The 22,107-nt window shown below is 40.7% G+C and overlaps 1 protein-coding gene across 1 annotated transcript; it reads left to right on the forward strand.

The window, feature by feature from the left end:
- Nucleotides 1-1,647: 1,647 nt before the first annotated feature.
- LOC143314913 (uncharacterized) lies at nucleotides 1,648-20,380 on the forward strand. The gene is made up of 14 exons (XM_076722255.1): nucleotides 1,648-1,757; nucleotides 6,372-6,497; nucleotides 7,390-7,545; nucleotides 8,998-9,136; nucleotides 9,418-9,587; nucleotides 9,928-10,062; nucleotides 10,344-10,529; nucleotides 10,643-11,247; nucleotides 12,611-12,753; nucleotides 13,257-13,478; nucleotides 13,836-14,075; nucleotides 14,913-15,046; nucleotides 15,191-15,517; nucleotides 15,645-20,380. Exons 1-14 carry the CDS (start codon nucleotides 1,701-1,703, stop codon nucleotides 20,205-20,207), a joined length of 7,203 nt encoding a protein of 2,400 aa, XP_076578370.1. The 5' UTR covers nucleotides 1,648-1,700; the 3' UTR covers nucleotides 20,208-20,380.
- Nucleotides 20,381-22,107: the final 1,727 nt, after the last annotated feature.

Below are 22,107 nucleotides of genomic sequence, written 5' to 3' on the forward strand. Positions count from 1 at the left end.
TTCACAGGGGTACAAATGACAGGTGTAACCGGTGGTTTGTGCCAGATAGTTAATAGAGCTGCCAGTCATATCTGTCAGTACCATTGACGAGAATATGTCAGGACAAATAAATCACAGGCGTATACTGTCATGCACATGTGGTTAAGATGGTACTGAAGCTGCATATGCACTGTAAAAAAATAACGGCAAGACAGACAAAATGTTTGTGTTCTTGTCTTGAAAATGGAAGTATCACCGTGGGATTTTAAGTATCTCTTAATGCTGACAAGTCATTAGTATCAGCATATAGCTTAATCCCACTTTTACATTTAGAATGCACTGTATTTTATTTTGTATATATTTCAATGACAAAGTAGAGTTTTCTGTCTGAAAATGTCTGTTTGTATATGAGAGATCAGACAGAAGAGCCTAAAGACAGACAGACAGTGAGCAGGTAAGAATGTTAACACTATACCTGTCAGGGACATTAAGATTGCAGAGCTGTTAACATGAAATACTTGTTTTTAATGTTGCAGGTACATGAATGTGAATGAGGAATTCTTTGTCAGAGCCTTTTAAAAATTCTACAGAACCAGTCCTGTATTGGGTCAGAGTCATAAAAAAGCAGCTGTGCAGATGTTTTTCAGTAATGACACATGAGAAGAATATGAGGAAGTCTTTAATTATAGACTGTTTTTCAGATTTTTCAAAGTTCTAAAACATTTCACTGTCAGACTGCTGAGAAGCTGAGTCTTGACGATGTTTAGCCAATTTTTTAAAAGTGGCTTTTACCTCTTTAATTGTCACAATTTATTGTGATAAACAAATGAAACTTGAGACTCCTTAAGCAGTATTTCACATATTTCATTCAATTCAAAGTTAAATTTGACATTTTCTATGACTTTTTAGGACCTATGGAAACCTCCATTATATTATCAAGTTTCCACACGTGGTCTTTTTGATAACATGAACAACCTGACATTCATTCATGCAGTCGAGAGGAACAGGAGCTGAATTTACATGATGAAATCAAAACAGCAGCAACAAAGAGCAATAATACTGTAAATAGTCATTAAAAGAAGGTGATCCTAAACAAAATCCACATAATAAACACACCAGTTGTAAGTTACACAACTTAACTGCATGTTATAACTCAATGGGAGAATTTAATGCTACTTAAAGTTAACTTTACTGCAGTACAGTGTGTTGTATGGACTGTTGTTTGTATCAGTACTGTAGAAAACCTTCTCTAGTCAGTACATATTTTGGTAGAGCTAAAATAATAATAATAATAATAATAATAATAATAATAATAATAATAATAATAATAATAATAATAATAAGGTTGATAATTTTGTGACTGATTTAAGCTTAAGGAAGCTGGAGTGTTTTTATAGTGCGTTCTACCTGTTTGGCTTTATCACTCTGATGAAATGTTCAGCCCTGTGGGCTAACTGCGGCCTTTCAAACTGCACAGCAGAGAGCAGACACACCTTTGAGAAACATGCACACATGTGATTATGAAGAACTACACATGAAGTGCGGGTGGGTGGGGGAGGGGGCTGCACATCCAGGAGTGGTTGTGAGTGTGAAGGGAGGGGGATGAAGAGGGCATAGGTGTGTCCATAACAGAACTTATTTAAGGCTGCTCACTTGGTTCTGTTTGGACCACCTGAGTGCGGACAGGACTGGCTGCCGTATGCTGCAGCTACCCTGCCGTCATGGCTCGGCTCTCTGTCGCTGAGGTGGACCTGCTGCTTCTGTTCGTGCTGGCCTTGGTGAGTATTCTCCCCGAAGCAACTGATAACTTTCACCCTGACACACCAGGACAGGCTGCAAGCCATGAGGGAACCTGTTATTACAAAAGAGGGATTTTTTCTTCAAGTGAAGTAGATTGCACTGTGCTAAAAGTAATTACTGATCATGACAAAACATGTTGAAGTAAATGGGAACTGTCAATTACATTTATATTCAGTGACATCTCACTGGTGACTCACTGGTGACCCAACCAAGGTCACAACCTGTCCTACACAGCGTTTGATGTTTTTTAAATAAGACCGTACAACTACCATTGAGGACCCATCATGCCATCACTAACTATTTTATGGGAATGTGGGGACATGAATTGCAGTTCACATTAAAGGGGATTTAAAAGGTGGACATCAACAGCAGATGAATAAGAAAATGATGACTGATGTAAAATCTTGGCTCCAGCCCTGAAGGAGTGCGTCTATACTGTATTATTAAACTGTCAAGCATGTTTTTTTTTTGTTTTTTTTGTTTTTTTTTTAGCATATATTTCATTTCCAGGTGAATCAGTTAGCACAGTAAAAGCAGCTTTGGATTCAGATGTAGATAATTCAGTTTAATCAGCTCCTGTACTATTTGGCCTCAGTGGTGTCGTGTTTCATATTGATGGACAGTGTATTAGATTTAAATAGTGTTAGTCAGTCTAATCATTTGGTTTGGAGGTGGTTCACCTGAAGTCAGACTGACGTTTGGTGAACTAAGCATATTTCCTTTAATGTACAATTGATCCCACTCAGAAGCTGATGTATTTTGTTCGAAAGAATTTTGTCTGAAAGTATGGTCCTCTTCTTCAGCTGAAGGTCACTCTTTTCACCCTCATCAAACACGAGAAGTCTCATCTAGATGTGAAAACTGTACATTTAAAAACATATGACTTTAGTGACCTATAGTCCATTATTTATCAAGGATTTTAAAAAGAGCAGGTATGGAAAAGATTTCATTTGATAAATAATAATAATAATGATGATGAACTAATAGCGCCGTGCAAGTGGCAGCACTATTTGTTATCCATATAACTGTATTTGTATAAACTGTATATATTGTGCACATGCATAGACCTAGTATTTTCTCAAGTGAAATACAACATATGACATTAGTAGTTATTTATCATAAGAATATTGTTAATAGTATTTTTTATGGCAGTAGAATTCTTTTGGCATTTAGTATTTTTATAATCTGTACATAATGTAATGTACATAGTTGTTTTTCTATTCTGTACCCTGTATATATTTTTTTTTTTATTTTGACCTCTTTATGCCACTGTGTTTGCTCTTTGTAATACTTGCTGGCTGTAAGGACTGAATTTCCCTGCTGTGGGATCAATAAAGTCTTATCTTATCTTATCTTATCTTATCTTATCTTATCTTATCTTAATCTTAATCTTTACAGTCTGTTGATTGTGTTTGTGTGCTGGAGACAGCATTGTGCTGATGGATCGTGTAACAGTATTAACCAGTATTTTAACATTTGAACAGCAAACAAAGATCTAAACATATATGTATTTGTATAATTTCTAACATCGCTATATCTTTTAAAATATCCACATAGCAACTCATTATATAAATCACTAGACAAGAAGTGAGACAGAAAATAGACACAGAAGTGAAGGGGATTGTTTAGGTGTCAGGCAAGCTGTGAAACCTGTTGTGTGTCTGCAGAGGACAACAAAGCAGAAATTAGTCAAACCTATTCTCTGACCTGTTTTCTAATAGGAAAAGCAACCACACTGAAAATGGCTCTGTACTACTCAATTGTGACTGTGACAGCATAACAGTGTGACAGCAGGAACAAAACCAGGACCTTCAAACTGAATTCAGTCTTTCATTTTATTACACACTTGTAATTTCCCTGCTGTCACATATCATGTCTGCTGTGAAACAGACCTATTGAAGCTACACACAGTAGCTTACCTTCCCACCAGAAAATGATATTACAGTGCATTACACCCTCCATCAGTGTTCAAACAAACATGAGCTTCAGTAGTATCACATTGTCTCCCTTAAAATCTTCAGTGATTGACGCTGCAAAACACTTCAACCAACTCTGTCCAGAAAGCATATTCACAGAAATATCTGTAAACCAGAAGGCATTTTTCCCTGAAGATTAACTGTGAAAATTTGCTTACACAGCGAGTGGTGTTTAACTGTTAGTACAAATGCTAGGGGCTCAGCTTAGTAGCATGAGAGTTCGCTCAAAAGCAGGGAAAACAGTGGTGGTGAAAGGGCCATAGCCCCATAAATTTCTCTGGCGTTTGAAAATCTTCAAACTTGACCTGATGACTTTTTACTCCACAACTTACTAACACAGCTACACACTCTGCGCAGACGACGATCTTCTGCTTCTATGCATATCCATCTTGTATGAAGGCTTGTCAGAGTCCAAGTCAGAGCTTGGCCTATACCGAGGGGCAGGAGAAGGGAAAGTAGTTGAGGCTATAGTATTCTTAATGTGGAATTTACATGATGAGGCACAGTGATTTTGTTGTTCCGAACAACACCTGAGTGAAAACATTAGACCCATGGGTCAGCCCCCCTCCCAGCACCAACCACTGTCACGCTTGTCTTGAGAGATTATTGACAGAGCGAGAAGAAAAACACCATGCTTGCTGTAACATGTGCTAGTTTGTCAGTTCAGAATAAATATGATTTAACAATATATTTGGCAATATTACAATCAGCAGCTTCCTCTAGTTAGTAGGCTGCTCTGCTTGTTTTCCGCATATGGTGCTAAACTGGGTCGGTGTGTGTCTGTCTGACCTATGGTAACACAGGTGGGACAACACTTATCAAACTTCCACTCTGCCAGCTCCATCCACACCCAGATCACCACGCCCATGCAGGGTTAAATGAAGCAATTAATGGGACTTTTAGTGGCTAGCTGAACACATTGTGCTCGGCCATTATCCACTGACTGCACCATTTCACTCCTGTCAAACTAGACTCCAAGTATTGAACCTGGCAGCACTACACCTCCAGCAACAGCCACAGCTTTTAACTTGACACATTCACACGACACCACAAAACCATGGAATCATGTCACAGCTGGCATCAGCAGGGCCCCACTTACCAGGTCCCAACTCTCAGCTTGTCTCAGTGTTGGCACAGGACCATAGTTTCCTCTTTGCACAGTGTGCCCAGGAGCTGAATGGCAAACATTCATTCATTTTCAGTGCTGAAGTGCTGCCAATTCATATTAATGTTATTAAAGTCAGTGTTGTGGAGCTGGACTACACCTTAAACTCATCTCTTTTTCTGCTGTCCTTTAAGAGCACACACACTTCAACAAAATCATTATTTTTGACATGGTAATATTGTGCTTAATGTTTAAGTATTACATGTACATTACTGACTAACTGCTATTTTGAGACACGTTAAGTTGTAAGCACCAGGATTATTTTTTGTTTGTTTGTTTGTTTGTTTGTTTGTTTTGTTTTCATGAATTAACATACACTTTCTCTAGGAATACTTTTTATCAGCATATATCATTTGGTTTCATATATAAGAAATATTTGTGTAATATACTTTAGATATATATATATATCTCAAGCATTTTGATTAAATCAAGTTGTATTTGAAGTACCTCTGTCTACATAAAGTAGTAAAAGTGCATTTAAATGTAACTGCTAACAGTGTCACACTAGCACTGTCAAGTGTACTTAAGTGCAGTAAAATGTTGTTTAAGTGTTTGACCTCTGAATATAGAGTATCATTTGTACACTATGTACAAAATCAGCAGGGCTAAAACTTCAAAGAGTTACTCCCATTAGTGATGGGAATTATGTCAAATTTTACTGCATTTCCTGCGGTCACTCATTTTCTCACTTTTCCAGCATTTTTCGCTGTCGCAGCTCTATGTGTGTGTGTGTGTGTCTGTAACCCCCACCCCACCCCCGCACAGTGCGTGTCAGATCATGTAGTTGACCAATCACATGCAGTTCGAAAAGAAAAAAGTCCAGAAAAAACAAAAAACCAAAACAGCGGCTCCCGCTCCTGCTCCCAGGCTGCTCCAGCTCCGATGGTTCACTTCAAAGAGCCGGCTCTAAGAGCCGTTCCGCTCGCGACCGATGCATCGCCAACTCCCATGGCTTTCCAACATGATGATTGTATTTGGCTCTTTGTCTATAGTGGATCAGTAACACCACAGCACATATTCTAATCCACAGGTTAACTTGTATCCAAACAGTGCAACTCTAACTCAGTAAGGGTGTATTCACATGAGGTACATACAGTACATTCTGTCTTTCAGGAAGCTGCTACTTTCCCTTCATTTCAGTATGAAAAATGTCTACGTCTCTAACAATCGATCGGAGCCAGCTCCTGCCAGTAAAAATTTGCTATAGACTATGTTTTGTACATTAGTAATTAATTTTATTTTACATTATTTTGCTAATAAATTAATTTAAGAAGCAAAAAATCTGAGGAGCCACTGGCGAGCCAAAAGAGCCGGCTCTTTATGAGAGCCAAGCCCTGAGAATCGGCTCTCTTAAAAGAGCCGGAATTCCCATCACTAGTACTGCACACTGTACTTCTGCATACAGTTTCCATTAAAGCAAACTCAAGTGTACATCTGCTATTTGATTTCAGATGCTCAGTGCTGAGGCAAGCGAGGACAAGCCAGAGCCACAGATTAGAAAGAAGAGAGAATGGATCCTTCCTCCTGCCAAGATTGTGGAGAACGTCGACTACACCAAAAGGGAATTCATTGCCAAGGTCATCTGGTTTTTGCTCATTAAAATCTTATTTCTCACAATTAGCATATAGTGACATTAAAATGCTGGCAAGGTGCCTGGATAAACTTGGATAGATGACATTCTCAAACATGTCAAACAAAGAACCGGCTTCTGTTGTGTCAGTGACTAGTCTGCCACAAACTGCCATGAAAAACCTGTTTCTACTTGTTAGAAACAAACCATTTCAATAAGTTCCAGTCCTCAGCTGTACCATTAGAAGGAATTTGGCTGTGGGATAAAGGCTGATATGTGCTCCTAGAGAAGCGCTGTTTTAACTGTGTGAAAGTGCCAAATAAATCTCCTTTTAGACCAAGGGCTTAGGGTTAGGAACCAGCTCAGCGTGGAACGTAGTGTACCATGTGGCCCAATTGAGCAGGGGTCCTCTAAGCAGAAGCCTGCTAAAGTAATAAGCATAGTTGGAGGAGGAGGTTGTAATGGATTCTTGGAAAGTGTGTGACTGCAAATGTCAATGTGATTTTGAACTCCACCCTTAGTCAGCTATAATTCCTGTGTAGAACTTTGGTTTATATAAAAAAAAAAAAGGTTTTGTAAACCATTTTGTTTTTTAGATCAGTTTTCACTGACGATGCTGGGATGTTTTCGTTCTGAGTGAAAAAATCAAAGACTCTAAAGTGGCAGAACTCTGATTTTCTTACATCTGCCCCATAGCAATGGCTGAAGAGGTTCTTATGGTGCCATCCAACAGTAGCCATCATGTATTAAACAAATGTGCTATGTGGAAATACAGTATATTGTAAATACGTTGTTTGGAATAAATAGAATATGCAGTATTTGCATAAAAAGAGAAAAATAATGATAATCAAAACAGCGTTTACAAATCCTTGAATTTCCTGTCTGTGTTTTGTTGTCAGATTCGCTCTGATAATGACAGACTTGCAGAAGTGCAGTATTTCCTCGCTGGACCAGGAGCTGACAAGCCACCCTTCAACCTCTTTGTGGTGGACCGTAAGACCGGGTTTGTACGCATCACTGGTATTGTGGACCGGGAGAAGAATCCATCCTTTAATGTAAGTCTTTCATGAAATAAGTTCTATGCCTTGTACTGTACTTGATGGACAGCTCAGTTTTCCTTCAATCCAAGACTTAACTGAATGTCACGAAGCCTCCCCTCACACATATTTGTACCTCTTAAAGACAAAATTGTTAACATCTGAGATTAATGGCTGAACTCCAGATGCAGAACACAGACAAAGGAGTGAATGGTAACAGGAATTTATATAAGGGAGATGATCCAAGGCATATCTTCTTATGCTATGCGTACATTGACATTAAGGCAGAGAGCCTCCACCAGACAGAGACCAAAGAGAGCATCTAATTGGAAATGGCAGTGGTACAGATTATAACAGTCAGTAACAAAATTTGTTCTGCCTGGTGTTCAAAGCAGGTGTGGCGTTTAACAGTCTTAAACTGCATAATTTTGCATCCTCTTAAAATAACGCTGAGGAAGTTAAAGAAGGACAAAAAGAAAGAGTGGAGCATCATGTTGGTTCAGACAGGGCACGGAAGTCACATTTGCATAAGCTGATTGGCACCACAGTTTCATTCACCTTAATAATGTGTTATGTAATGGAGCCTGATGGCAGGGGCATCTGGTTTTTAAAGGATGGTGGAGGCAGTCTCAGTCTTGTTCTTAGTCAATGTTTGTTTTTTTCTTTTTTTTGCACTTTGGTCATCACAATGGATTTCACCTATCGCTATATCTGTGTTCTCTTTTGAGAGGATTGAGCCAGAGCCCCATGATGGAATAGATCATCCGTATCCATCTTTGATAAGATACACATAGAGAGAACAGTTCTTATTTTAAAGCACATGATGTTTCTACAGATTGAAGGTTTGTTATAACTGAAACATGCTACAACTGACCTCCATCTCCATACTGCATGCTACATGATGATTACCAAGTACAGCTGCATTGCATTATCATAATGCTAAGTCAGGTGAGTTTGCCACTTAAGTCATAAGTCATATAAATTCTATTAACTCAGTGGTCTGGAACAGTCAAGTCAATATGAGTACATGGGACAGCTGTAGGGTCATGTGGCACGTGTTGGCAGGAATGGCCTGACAGTAAGTGAACAGCTCTGCCTTGTGGAGAATCTATAGCTTGATTGAACAGTGTGTTATAGTGAGTGAGAGTGTGTTATAAACCCATCATTTGAAGTTGAGCATAAAGGCTCATTCTTGACTTTACACCTCAGACATTCCTTCCTTCTGTGGCGTTCAGCCACATTATGCAGCATTCATCGGTGGATGGAGTTCAGTTGTTCAGTTTGCTGATGAGATTACTGCTCAAACAAATTCCATGTGCTGATCCATGCTGAGAGGTGGCTGAAAGCTCTGTAAGATATTGTCAAAATTCAATGAATGTGTACCTATGTTTCTGTATTACTCCTTCACATCTTTAAAGCTCAATAAGAGATTGTCTAACGCTGTCCCACCTCTTCATGTAATCCATGCAGCTAACAGGGATGGCCAAGTACAAAAATGGGACCACAGCCGAAGCCAATATCCCACTGCCTGTCACAATCGTGGACCAGAACGACAATGATCCTTATTTTGAGATGCATGCTGGCAATGTCACAGAGGAAAGCAAAGAAGGTACTGCCATAACACCTGTTTTCTCCGTCAGCTCGCAACAGTGGTGGACTCTGAGGGGCAGGGAGAAAAAGGAAAAAGAAAAGGGCACCAGCTGCATGAAGTGGGGCACCAGGGCGCAGAGAGTTGTGACGCATTTATGGTGAAACTGATCCCTGTGAAACTGTGATCATATTCTGTTTTACTAACACTGGCTGGATACACTGTATGTGTGAGCAGGTCCTCTGAACACTCATTTGATGGATTCTCCTGAAATGGTCTTGTCTTGTTGTGATCCACTGCAGGGACCTTTGTTATGCAGATAACGGGAAAAGATAAGGACCAAGCTGGGACAACTAATTCAGACATCTCCTACAGCATCGTCAGTCAGGAGCCAGCAGGCACGGGTCACATGTTCAAGATAGACTCAAAGACAGGCAAACTGTATGTCAAGAGTCCCAAACTGGACAGAGAGGTGAGGCTGCTGCTCACTGCACATAAACACGCTGCCACGTAGCCTTTCTGTGCAAGCTACTTCTAAAAGCTTTATAAGATCTGTATGACTGATCTGTCCGACAAGTGAAATGAATGAATCAAATTAAGGAGTAAACATTACTCATGGCACCTACAAAAAGGAGTCATCCCATTTCCTTGAGTGGAGCAAAATATTGACCAAAATTCAAATTCAGAGTGGAATCAAAGAAAGTTTTAAGGCCCCTCTCCCTGTAAAGATGACACTGTTGTTGAACTTGACAGACACCTAACCTAATGGCCTTTAGTCAACACATTTTGGTTTGCTGGTTTTCCTCCGACAGACCAATGACTTCTACAAACTGATTGTGAAGGGGACCGATTTGGGAGGGGCAGCAGGGGGGCGAACAGGGACAGGAACTGTGAATATCAAGGTTCTGGACATCAATGACAACGTCCCCACTCTGGAACAATCTGAGGTGAGGTATATAGCTGATACAGTACACACACACAAACACACACGCACACACACACACAACTGCTCCATGTCCTTTGACGTCTTCCAATACTGTGAGGGGTTTTGGTCCGGCGTTCACTGACAGCTGATGTAGTCTGTTTCCAGCATTCATACGTTTTGTGCACAGAAACACGTAGACATACATCTGATGCAGACACAGACCTACATTTTTAGCAAATAAACAGTTTTCACTGATGGCTATTGGCTATGATGGCTATGATTTGAATCTTGTTCTCTTTACAGTACACTGGCTCTGTGGATGAAAATGTTGCAAATGTAACTGTGATGAAAATCAAAGCTGTGGACAAAGACCTTGAACACACAGAAAACTGGCTGACTATCTTTACCATCGCCAAAGGAAATGAGAATAAAATCTTCTCGATTGAGACAGACAATAAAACCAATGAGGGCATCCTGAAGCTGATCAAGGTACTTAGACTTGTGTGATGTGACTTTAAATATTATGGTTTGCTTTGCTGTATCTTATCCCTTTTACTGTCTTCTCTCTCAATCGCATTTACCTTCCATCCCGGACCAAACAGCCACTGGATTTTGAAGAAGTCAAGAATCTTGAGCTTGGCCTGCATATTAAGAATGTAGCTCCTTTTGTAAGAGGTGAAGCTGTAGTGATGGATGTGGGCGTTAAGGTTGGAGAGGGTGATCCTACTGGAGCTGGTGCCGGTGCTGGTGCCGGTGCTGGTGCTGGAGCTGGAGCTGGAGCTGGAGCTGGAGCTGGAGCTGGAGCTGGAGCTGGTGCTGGCGCTGGTGCTGGAGCTGGTGCTGGAGCTGGTGCTGGAGCTGGAGCTGGAGCTGGAGCTGGAGCTGGAGCTGGAGCTGGAGCAGGTGCAGGTCCAAAGGGGGATGCAGGTGTTAAGCCTGAGACAGGGCCTGGCCCTGGGCCTGGAGTCGGTGGTGGACTCAAACCAGGTGACAAACCAGGACCAGGGACAAAGCCGAAGCCAGATGCGCCACAGAAAAGCTATCCTGTTAAGATAGCAGTGAATAATATGCCAGAGGGCCCAGCATTCATACCTAGCACCAAGAAAGTTCCTGTATCAGAAGATCCAAATGAACAACCTAAGGATGGTGTGCTCACAGTCTTTGCTGCTGTTGATCCAGATACAGGAAAACCAGCTGAAGATGTCAGGTTAGTCAATAACAGAACTTTAAACAAGATGACTCTACCAAACTAGTAGCCCTGTAACGCTCTATGTAAGCACTGATGTTTAACATACTGTTGTTTGTAATGTTTACCATGTTCACCATCTTAGTTTACAGTATTAACATTGGTGTCACTCTCCTGTCTGTGTACAAAGTATGAAGCTTGAGCCAGGAAGTCAATTACATTTTTATTTACATAATGCCAAATCAGAGCAAGTCTAGACTGTACTCTACAATATTGTTTATAGAGACCCAGCCCTTCCCACCATGAGCAAAGACTTCCCCTTTAACAGCCAAGAAGAAGAACTGGAAAAAGAATTGTAGCAGAGGAACATGCAGAAAATGAGAGGAGACAAGAGAGACAAAAAAGCACTGAACTACAGGAGAGAGAGGAAGCCAAGTTAGTAACATGCATTAATGAGATAAGAAATGGTACAGATGAAGAGGGAGAAGAGGCGAGAGGAGCTCAGTGTGTCATGGGAAGTTCCCTGGGAGTCTAGGCCTATAGCAGCATAACTAAGGGATGTTCAGGGCTCACCTGAGCAAGTCCTAAACATGAGTTTTATCATAAGAGGTATGTTTTATGTCTCCTCTTCAATGTGGCCAGGGTGTCTGCCTCCTGCACCCAGACTGGGAGCTGGATCCACAGGAGAAGGGCTTTATAGCTGAAGGCTCTGGCTCCCATTCTAGTTTTGAGACTTCAGGAACCACAAGTAAACCTAGATTCTGGAGCACAGTATTCTAGTGGGGTAACAGCTCCTTACCTGACCATTTAGGACTCTGTAGGTGAGGAGAAGCATTTTAAATTCTATTCTGGATTTGACAGGGAGCCAGTACAGAGAAGCTAATATGAGAGAGGTATAATCATTTTTTTTCTAGTTCATGTCAGTACATGTGGATCTGTACATTTTGGATCAGCGGGAGACTCTTTAGAGACTTATTGGGGCATCCTGATAGCAAACAATTACGTTAATCCAACCTTGAAGTAACAAATACTTTTATGATAAGGAGTGGAACAGATACAAAGTGTTAATTAGTGAGCTATAGAGGTGCTGTTTCTTTCTTTTTTTTTATTTTTACTTGTCTACTTTTTTTACTTTTCATTCTCCGTCCTGTCTTTATACTAAAAATGAGCTAATCATCTCCTGGCATCAGCTACATCCTTACACAAGCATGAGATCATCATGCAGCATCAATCTTCTCGTCTACCTCTCTGCAAGAAAATGATGAAATGTTTCTCCCTATTGTTAAATTATTTCCAAATCACCGCATTTGGTTAAACAGTTTACTGCTTCTTATTACTTTCTGAATGTTTTTGCTCCTTTTCTTACATATTTGTTGGGTTCCAGTTATGTCAAAGCCTATGATCCAGATAACTGGTTCACCATCGATGAAGACACAGCTGAGATCAAACTCAACAAGAACCCAGATAGAGAGTCACCGTTCTTGGTGAACGGTACCTACATTGCCAAGATTCTGGCCATAAGCAAAGGTAATACTGTACTATTTGTACTTAAAATCCTGTGGGCTTGCTGTCAAAAATGTATTCCCTCTTGATAAATTACTGATTGAACAGTCTCTGCCTTCAGTGCTGAAGGACTCTCAGCATGGTTTATTATGTGTACATTTATGGGTTGGATGAGTGGTTCATACCTGTAGTTGACATAATTTATGAAATGAAGCACACTGATCTCTGACAGAACCCATCAAACCACTCTGTGATTCAGGGTGTGTCAGCCAAAGAATGAGAGGAAGCCCAAGGGTGAAATACTATACATCCACTGCCAGTTTTAACAGACCTGCTGTGTTAGAAAAACATTTTTAACATTAAGGACCGACTAATGTTCAAGACTTTGAGTTCAAGTCATTCGTTTTGTGTAAAGCTGCAGTAAGAAACAGTTGTTCACTACTGACTTCACCTCTACACTCCAGAGTGGACCTTTGTGGTGTACATGTGCTGTATTGTTTAACAAATTAAGCTGTTGTCATCCTCAGACATGCCATCAAAGACAGCCACTGGAACAATAGCCATTCAAGTGACTGACTCTAACGACCACTGTCCAACCCTGACCACCAGTCACAGCAGTCTGTGCTCTGATAAAAAAACTGTGTATGTGACTGGCTTTGATGAGGATGTTAGCCCCAACGCTGCTCCATTCACATTCACCATCATACCTGATGGGACAAAAGGAAAGTGGGAGGTAGAAGTCATCAATGGTAAGAAAATGTAATAAGTGTTTAAGCATATGAATTTACAAAAAGCAAAAAGCAAAGTGAATTGCAAACTCAGGTTAATCTTTGCCTCTGTATAAGACTGTTCATCCCTTAATCAGAGAATACATATAATGACTTGGAATTTGAATGTCCAACGAAAATAATAACACTTGTAGGAAATTGAATTTAGTTTAAAACCTGACATACAAATTTAAAATTCATAGTCTATTTGATGTACCTCCTCTTATGGTAGCATACAGTAAAAATAGTAGTATTATTATTGTACTATTAGTATTATTGCTAAAGTTACAACTAATGGTAATAATACAGTGTGAGTTCTCTCTTTTTTGTTGTCTCTAGAGACGAGTGCCGCTCTTCACTCAAATGAGAAGCTGTGGCCTGGCTTCTATGAACTGCAGGTGAAAGTCTCGGATGCTAAGGGTCTGTCCTGCCCAGCCAATGAGGTTTTTACTGTGAATGTCTGTACCTGTGTGGAAACAGAGGACTGCAGTTTCAAGGCAGCCAGACAATCAACCACCTCATCTGTGCTCTCTGCGCCAGCCATCGGCCTGCTGCTAGCGGCAATGTGCTTACTGCTGTGTGAGTTGAGATTTCTCAAACGCACTAATACACATTATTACCAGATCATATAAACACAAATGCAGTTTAAAAGAAACATTTTACTCATTTTCATTTGATTCATTTGTAAGGAGTGTAGTTACTGGCCTAAACAAAATTGTATAGGTATACTGCATACCCAACTAAGCTTATGATGGGAATTGTTGGGTCTCTGTAAATAATATTATTATGAGTATTTATATGAAAAGTGCCCTGAGATAACTCCCACTATGATTTGGTACTATATATACAAACATTTACTTGCTGTGTATGACATAGACCTCTTTGCATTAGGTAAGCAAGCACAGATGTTGGGTGGAAGAGGCATTAAGCACAGGCTAAATAATTTTCCTCCAAAAATATTCAGGATAGTTTTAATTCAATACTGCATAGCATTATTTAGTTCTCTGCATAATGTTATACTAGTTTTTAGCGAGCCATTATGTATACTTACTGATATTAAATCATTGTGTATTGCATTACTGTATGCAATGGTGGTGTTGTATTGGACTGAATACTTTAGTCCAAGTGCAGCTTCAAAAATGACGTAGCCTTCAGTCACTATCTCTCTGACACCTATCTGATTCAACAGAAATTAAACATTAGAAGATCCTCAACAGCCGGATTTATTCTTGTCACTGTAGCATAAAATTACATTGCTGATGTTCGTTATCTCATTTTTGCTTTTGTGAGTCTTGCAATTAGAAAACCTTGTCAAAAGAAAAAAATACCAGAGCGTTTTTCTTTCTTTCTTTCTTTCTTTCTTTCTTTCTTTTTTTTTGTTTTACATTGATTTGAATGTTGTGCATCTCTCTGCAGTGATCCCTCTTCTCCTGATGTTCTGTCAGTGTGGGGGAGCAAACAATATCTTTCCTGACCAATTCAGTGACATGCCATTTGACGCCAAAGAACACCTCATATCCTACCACACGGAAGGCAAAGGCGAGGATAAGGTTGGTTGGCATTTTTGTCTTCTTTTTGAGGGAGCAATAGTGACTTATATGTTGTTTTGACACCACACCCACAATACCAAGTCAAAATCATATATAATATGTGTTGATAGCTAACATTTCATTTATTTTCTATTTCTTTTTTAGGAAGTGCCACTCCAAAGTGTTCCTATCATGATGAGTACCCAAAAGAATGCTGCGATGGCAACAGCACCAAACTTCAACGGCATTCCTTCAAAAATCACAGAATATCATCAGACATCTAGAGTCTACAATGAATCTGTGCACAAGTTTCAAGAAACCAGCCAAAGTCTGATGGAGGTTGATAACACCTACAAGTTTTCAAGGGAATCGTTCAACCATGGCTATGGCAGTGCTACATTCAGCAGGCAAACCCTTGGTGCCCAAAACATACCAGCTCTGTATGAGGATATAGCTCTACCTGATGTTTTCCTAAATAATTACTACTCACAGGTACTATTAGATTTTCATGCAGCTGTTCTTGTTTGTTTATTTGTTGTGTTTGCTTTTTTAAACCAGATTTTTGACATACAAACATATATTCAGAGTTTGTTAACCAGTGTTTATTTGCCCTAAACAGAAAGCGGCGTCTGTGGTGCCAGTGAAGGATGGTCTGTTGGAATATGATTTTGAGGGCCAGGGCTCCCCTGCTGGCTCAGTGGGTTGCTGCAGCCTCCTGGAGCCTGACAATGACCTGCAGTTCCTGAATGACCTTGGGCCGAAGTTCAGGACTCTAGCTGAGATCTGCTCACCTCCAACACCAACACCCAAACCCTCCCTGACACACAAAGTAGCAGGTGCTGTCAAAACCACAGTTGATATTGTTAAACCAGTTGTTGAACCCAAAATTGAGCGAAGTGTTGAGACAAAACATACCGAAATAAAGACAGAGAAAGTCATGGCCTCCACTAACATTTCCAAATCATCCGTCAGTACTGCAAGCACTGCCCTACCATCCATGACACTTCCTCGTTCCAGTGTTACTAACACCAGTCAGTTTGTTACTCTGCCTCGTCAAGCTCAGACAGTGGTACTACAGCAGCAGCCAGTTTACTACACTACCAGCCCTGTACTACAGCCCATGCAATTAGTAGTTCAGCCACAGCTCCAGAACACAGTTCTGCTGCCAGATGTGACCCATAGAGCCAATGTTCCAGGTATGTATGTAGTCACTGCGCCCCAGAGTCCTTCTTCTGGACTTGTTATCAGTGGCTCCCCTGGCTCTCCTTCTGGGCTAGTTATCCAGGGCACTGAGAGCTCCAAAAGTCCTGTTAGCCCCATCAGTCCAGTCAACCCCACCCTGTTACTACCTATTAGCCAAGGTGTGTCTCAGAGCACAGTCCCAGTGGATGGTTGGAAAATTTTAGGGCCAAATCCTAATGGTAATTATATGTTAGTTAAGGACGGGAGTAGTCCAGGTCAGACGCAGGGGGTGGATCCAGGTTCATCTCAGGGTACTTTGCCCAGAGGTGCTATCCTGGTAAAAGAGGCTGCTCCTCCTCAGGGGGTGTTAGTTCCAGCAGCCCAGGGGAATGTGCGCACCATTCTGCCAGGACACCCTGTTCCTACAAAGGGGGTTGTTGTTGCAGTAAATAGAAATTTGGGGCAAACGTGGGTAGGGCAGCCTGGGCATATGGAGTCAGGGCCAGTCACTGTTTTGGGAGCTGGTGTTGGGCAGCCACAAATGGGAATGGGACATGTAGTGGCAGTGAAGCCACAAGTTACACAGGCTGGAATTTGGCCAGCTGGGATAAATCCAGTTGGGATTAGGCAGGTAAGTGTCAAGCAGTTCCAAGGAATTAATCCACTGGAACAATCAGTGGAAGCCAGTCATATTCCAAAAGAATGTAGCATATATTCATCAAACGACAAGAACACCATCAATGTCGTAAATACCATATATTCTGATGAAACCACTAAAACTCATCCACCTTCAAATGAAGAGGTTAAGGATGACAGGGATCCAGCTCAGAACATGCATGATGACACAGTTGAAGAAAAGCAATCAGAAGATGTGATCGTCTACACATCTAAGCAACACACAACTTTAGATGATAAAGATGCTGGTGAGGTGGTCCAAATTGCACTTGATGGTAACAAGGGTCTCCAATCAAGAGAATCTTCAAATTTAAATCTTGAGGAAGATTTTGTGAAATCAATACCAGGGCCAAATGCACTACAGACATCATTTGAGAAGTCTGACATAGTAGCAGAGAAAGTGGGAGATACAATTGACGACACTGGGCCCAATCAGCTGAGTAAAATCACTGAAGCTCCATCAAGCAAATTTACAGATGTGATAAGTCAAACAACAGAATCCAGTGACCCACAAGACAATACAGAGGAAGAAGCTAAGGCTCCACAACCAGAAGAACAGGACAATCATGTTCCCTCTAAGGGTTTTCCTGAGGAAGATATATCTATGGTCACTAAAGTGTCCACCACAGAAGATTTCCTACCTGAATCAGATGTCGCTAATTTAGTAAATGCAGAAAAAGAGAATGAAGAGAAATCCACATTTCTTCAAGGAAAGGAAGCCGCTTCCACTTCAGACCACTTGATCACTGTGGATGATCAAATACATGAGAGCACAGAAGAAGGTATGGACAGACAGGAAGCAACGCCTTTGAAAGAAGAAGTTCAAGAAGCAGGAAAACCTGTTCAGCTCAGCACAGCTGAAGGTCCAGATGACAGAAGTTTTGAAGTTGGGTCAGATCCTCAATCAGATGACAGCATGGAGGGTCAAAGTGGAAGGGAGCTTGATGAAGATGTCAGTCCAGCAAAGAAAGTTGTTTCAGACTTAGAAACAAATCAGCTTATTGCCACTTCTGATAGTATCCTGGCAGAAGAGAATATGGAGAACATGACTACTGTTACCAGTACTGCACATGAAGAGGTTAAGGCTGAGCAGGACCAACAGATGTTTGATTCTGAAGTGGGACTCAGCGCTATGGGTGATGAATTGCCAGCAACTCCTCTAAATGAGATTTTAACAAACACTGTAAATGAGTCTGAAGAAAGGTCCATCCCTGATCAAGAAGCAATGCCAGAACGACAGGTGAATCATGGCGAAGTACATAAGAATGACGAATGCCATGCAAAGACAGATATTGCTGATGCTGAAGCAAAAATATCATTGCACACTATGAGTACTATTTCAACAAATCAAGCGGAAGAAGATCTGGATGATCCAAATTTGATATCAGTGTCGGAAGAAATTACACAAGCACATGTAGAGGGCTCTAATGTGCCAACCATTTCAACATTAGCTCAACATCTACATACAGCAAAAGAGTTCGACTACAAAGAAGATGATGTTGATCAACAAAATATAACATCAGGATCAGGAGTAGACAAGTATCAAGTTGAGTCATATGGAGACAGTTTAAGTGATGGAGAGAAAGATGAGATAATTGTGAGGGAAGTAGAGTCACAGCAAAGTTTCAGTACATCTGATGACCAAGATGAACAGACTGAGAAACAAGATGCATTGAGCACAAGTTCTGAAATGGAGGAAAAGCTCAACTCAGATGACAACATTACTGATGAAGAGGAAGATGAGGTTGCTGTTTCACCAGTACAGCAATATACAGATTTCTCAGATGACCAAGATGAAGAGAGTGCTAAAGAAGATGCATCACACGTGAGTTCTGAGTTGGATGACACCTTAATCTCAGATAATGAAGAGATTGTGGAGGTAGTGGCCTTACCCATACAGCAAAATGTTAGCATCACAGGAGACCAAAATGAAGACATTGAAAGAGAAACTGCTTCAGGAAGAAGTCCGCCATTGGAGGATCAGCTCATCTCAGAAGGCACCATAAGAGATGGAGAAGAAGATATAGTGGAGGAAGAGGTGTCATCTGTACAACAAATGACTAGCATCTCAGATGAAGATGAACACAGTGAAAAAGAAGATGCACCGAATACAGTTTCTCAAATGGAAGATAAGCTCATCTCAGATGACAGTGTAAGTGATGGAGAGAAAGAGGCACCATCCATACAGCAAAAAATGTGCATTTCTTATGACCAAGATGAAGAGAGAGAAGAAGAAGATGCACCAGGAACAAGTCCTCAGTCGCAGGATCATCTCGTGTGTTCAGATAACATACACGAACGAGAAAAGGAGGATATTGTGCAGTCACCTTTACAGCAAAATATAAGTGTCCTAGATGAGCAAGATGTTGATGGTGCAAAAGAAGACACATCAGGCAGTTCTTACGAGGAAGAAAGTATTGAACCTTCCCATATGCTAGAAGAGGAAACTCTGTCTTTCGATACTGAATGTTTAGAGATGAATCAGGGGACGGCAACACCAAAGGTGATTGAAACTCAACAAATGCCTTGTGAAGTTACTACACATCAAATAAGCCAAGAGAACGCCTCTTCTCAGATAGGTGGCATAGCTCTCGATATTCCTGACAGCCAAGATACGATTGGTCAAGATTTAGTCGGGGCTGCTAACACTGAGGGTTTGGATGATGTGGTCACATCATCAGAGGAACTGACATCATTCAGAGTGGCCACTGGACAGGTTTCTACATCCAGTGAAGGCACAGGAGCAAGCGGTAGCATAGTCGCATCTGGACAAGTAGCTGAGGGTGAAACAAATCTGTCTGATTACCAGAAGACAGACGCAATTAAGATTGAACAGAGTGAAGGTGGAGATTCCGCTTTGGAAAAATGCAGGGCAGATGTTAATTTTGACCCTGAGATTAAAGAGGGAGTAAATAACGCATCTGGTCAGGTATCACCAATACATTATTCAGACATTAAAGTGGTGGACCAGACCATATCGTCAGTGTTGGAAACAGACCCAGGCTCAGCAGAGACAGGAGATGCAAGTTTTATTGCAAGTGAGGTAGCTGAGGAATCTGGTTACCTTCCTCAGAATGAGAGTGTACATATGCCTGGAGAAGTAGCAGGGATAACGCTGAACACTGAAGTTGGTTCAGTAGATGTTGAGTCAGAAGCTCCTGATAACATGCGTGGGGCTGTGGCAAGTGGTGGTCAAGTGAGTCCTGTAGAACTTCAGACAGTCATCGGCCAAACCCCTCGGAACAAATCCAGAAAGAGTAAAAAAGGCTCTAACAAGAGTCCTCAAAGTCCTAAAAGCTCCTCTGGAAAGTGTAAGCAACAGTGATTTCTCTCTCAGTTTGAAGCTGTGTTAATAACTATACAGCTTCCCTATATCATCAAATGTGGAGGTGGTACACTCCAGTTTAATGAATAACTGTCTGCACAAGTATCAAAGGAAATTCTACAAAGGATTTATGAAGTCTTAAGACACCTTCAAAAAGGGCCAGAAGGCTGTGTTTGAAGAGGTACATTCTCATACATCACTAGGACTGAGCTACAGAGAGAGTCTGTTTTTGTGTGTGTCAGGTCACCATGACTTAAAATATAATGCCCACTTCATAGCTTTGATTGCAAACTCCAGTGATGTTATTCCAAGTTCCAAACCTGTGTTTAGAATTTTGGTGGTGGGTCAACCCTTTTGTTTACAATTGCTGTCACTGTGAGGCTTAAATATCTTGTATAATGTGTTTGTCATTTAACCATATAACCAAGTTTGTGTTAGAGGCATCCCCTCTTGCTTAATTGTGGCTGAAATGTAAATGTAAATCATTACAAGGTAGAACATTTTAACTGGTTGAAAGATAAGCTGCAGAAACTATGCTGGATTTATCCTGCACCTGCATGTGGGAGTGTGTGTATTAACGCAATAGTTTGGTAAGTCTACTTTTTGTCGGGAGACTTTGTTTTGTTTGTTTGGTTGTTTTAATTTACAATTACTCATAAATATATCACTATTTTGAATAAAACCAATTTAGGAATGCTGAATACTGTCATCATTTCACTGAAGAAGTCAATCAATTTGGCACACAGTGTACATCATGCTGTGTACAGTCAGTGTGCTCTTTGGTTCTTCCATGTAAATGCTGCAATAGTTTTGTTTGAGGTTTTGATTGGATTGATACCTTGAAAATACTCTTTCATTTAATCATGTCATCTAACTCAACTCACTCATAGATATATGAAAAATAGAGGTTGCATCCAGCTTGTGAAGTGCCTCTCTGCTGCCAACATATTGCAGCAGCTTCTGACCTGTTCAAATAGTAGATAATGAGAGACTTGTGTGCTGCTTTTGGATGTTGTGATTGTTGTGAAGAAATGCTAAAAACCAAGAAACAGGGAAGAAAATCCGAGGTGCAAAGATGTTTCACAATATTTACAAATTTGTAACAAATGTGTTGAATTTGATATATCATAATAAGATTATTTTAAGCTCTATGACTGTCCTGATACTAATATCAGATAAAGGAAAAAAGATGACATTATTATCTAGTGATATGTCAGTAACATGCCAAACATGATATTTATCATGTTTATCATCATCCATATTTTTATACACTTTGTGTATTTGGCAGCTAAATTTGTACTGGTCATCTCTCTTGTATAAACATGTTGTCCTCAGTTAGCTGTTTTCACTTGTGCACAACTTTAAGATAATTTTAGGTTATATTACACTGCAGTTCTACATGAGAGAGAAATGCCCATATAAAGAGACACTAACTGTATGCTAATAAGCTTCTCAGGTGCTACCCAATCACCAGCTAGCCCTGTGTGTGCTACTAGGAAAAAGCATGCAATGCACACATCGTGCAGTGTCAGAGTTAAGTACATACACCACAACAGAGTGTCGCCCAGTGCAGTCGCACCACAGAGAGGAAGCGATGTGTTGACACCCACCCAGCCTTGTCCAAAGACAAGCTGTTGATGAACAGAAGATGGGAAAGCAACTTGCACTAAATTAAATTAGCATCCAAACACATGATTTGACACATTTTGTGGATATACAAAAGGAAAACTAAGATTTTTAGAGGGCTGCTCGCACCATGGTGTCAATGGCACCTCTTTTCACAGGTGTCAAAAAGACTTCTGCAGAGGACACACCTGCGCATCCTCGCGTCCTCATAGCTCCTCTGCCAAGCCTCCTCTCTCCACAAGCTGCATTTCAGGAATTTATTAAATCAACAAAA

The sequence above is a fragment of the Chaetodon auriga genome, chromosome 3 (genome assembly GCF_051107435.1).
Source record: "Chaetodon auriga isolate fChaAug3 chromosome 3, fChaAug3.hap1, whole genome shotgun sequence".
In the NCBI taxonomy this organism is placed as follows: Eukaryota; Metazoa; Chordata; class Actinopteri; order Chaetodontiformes; family Chaetodontidae; genus Chaetodon; species Chaetodon auriga.

Bases quoted from the DNA above. Each gene is read 5' to 3' on its own strand.
- LOC143314913 (XM_076722255.1), top strand. From the start codon at position 1,701: ATGGCTCGGCTCTCTGTCGCTGAGGTGGACCTGCTGCTTCTGTTCGTG. The intron at 1,758-6,371 runs GTGAGTATTCTC...ATTTGATTTCAG, and splicing joins TTCTGTTCGTGCTGGCCTTG to ATGCTCAGTGCTGAGGCAAG. The intron at 14,076-14,912 runs GTGAGTTGAGAT...ATCTCTCTGCAG, and splicing joins GGCAATGTGCTTACTGCTGT to TGATCCCTCTTCTCCTGATG.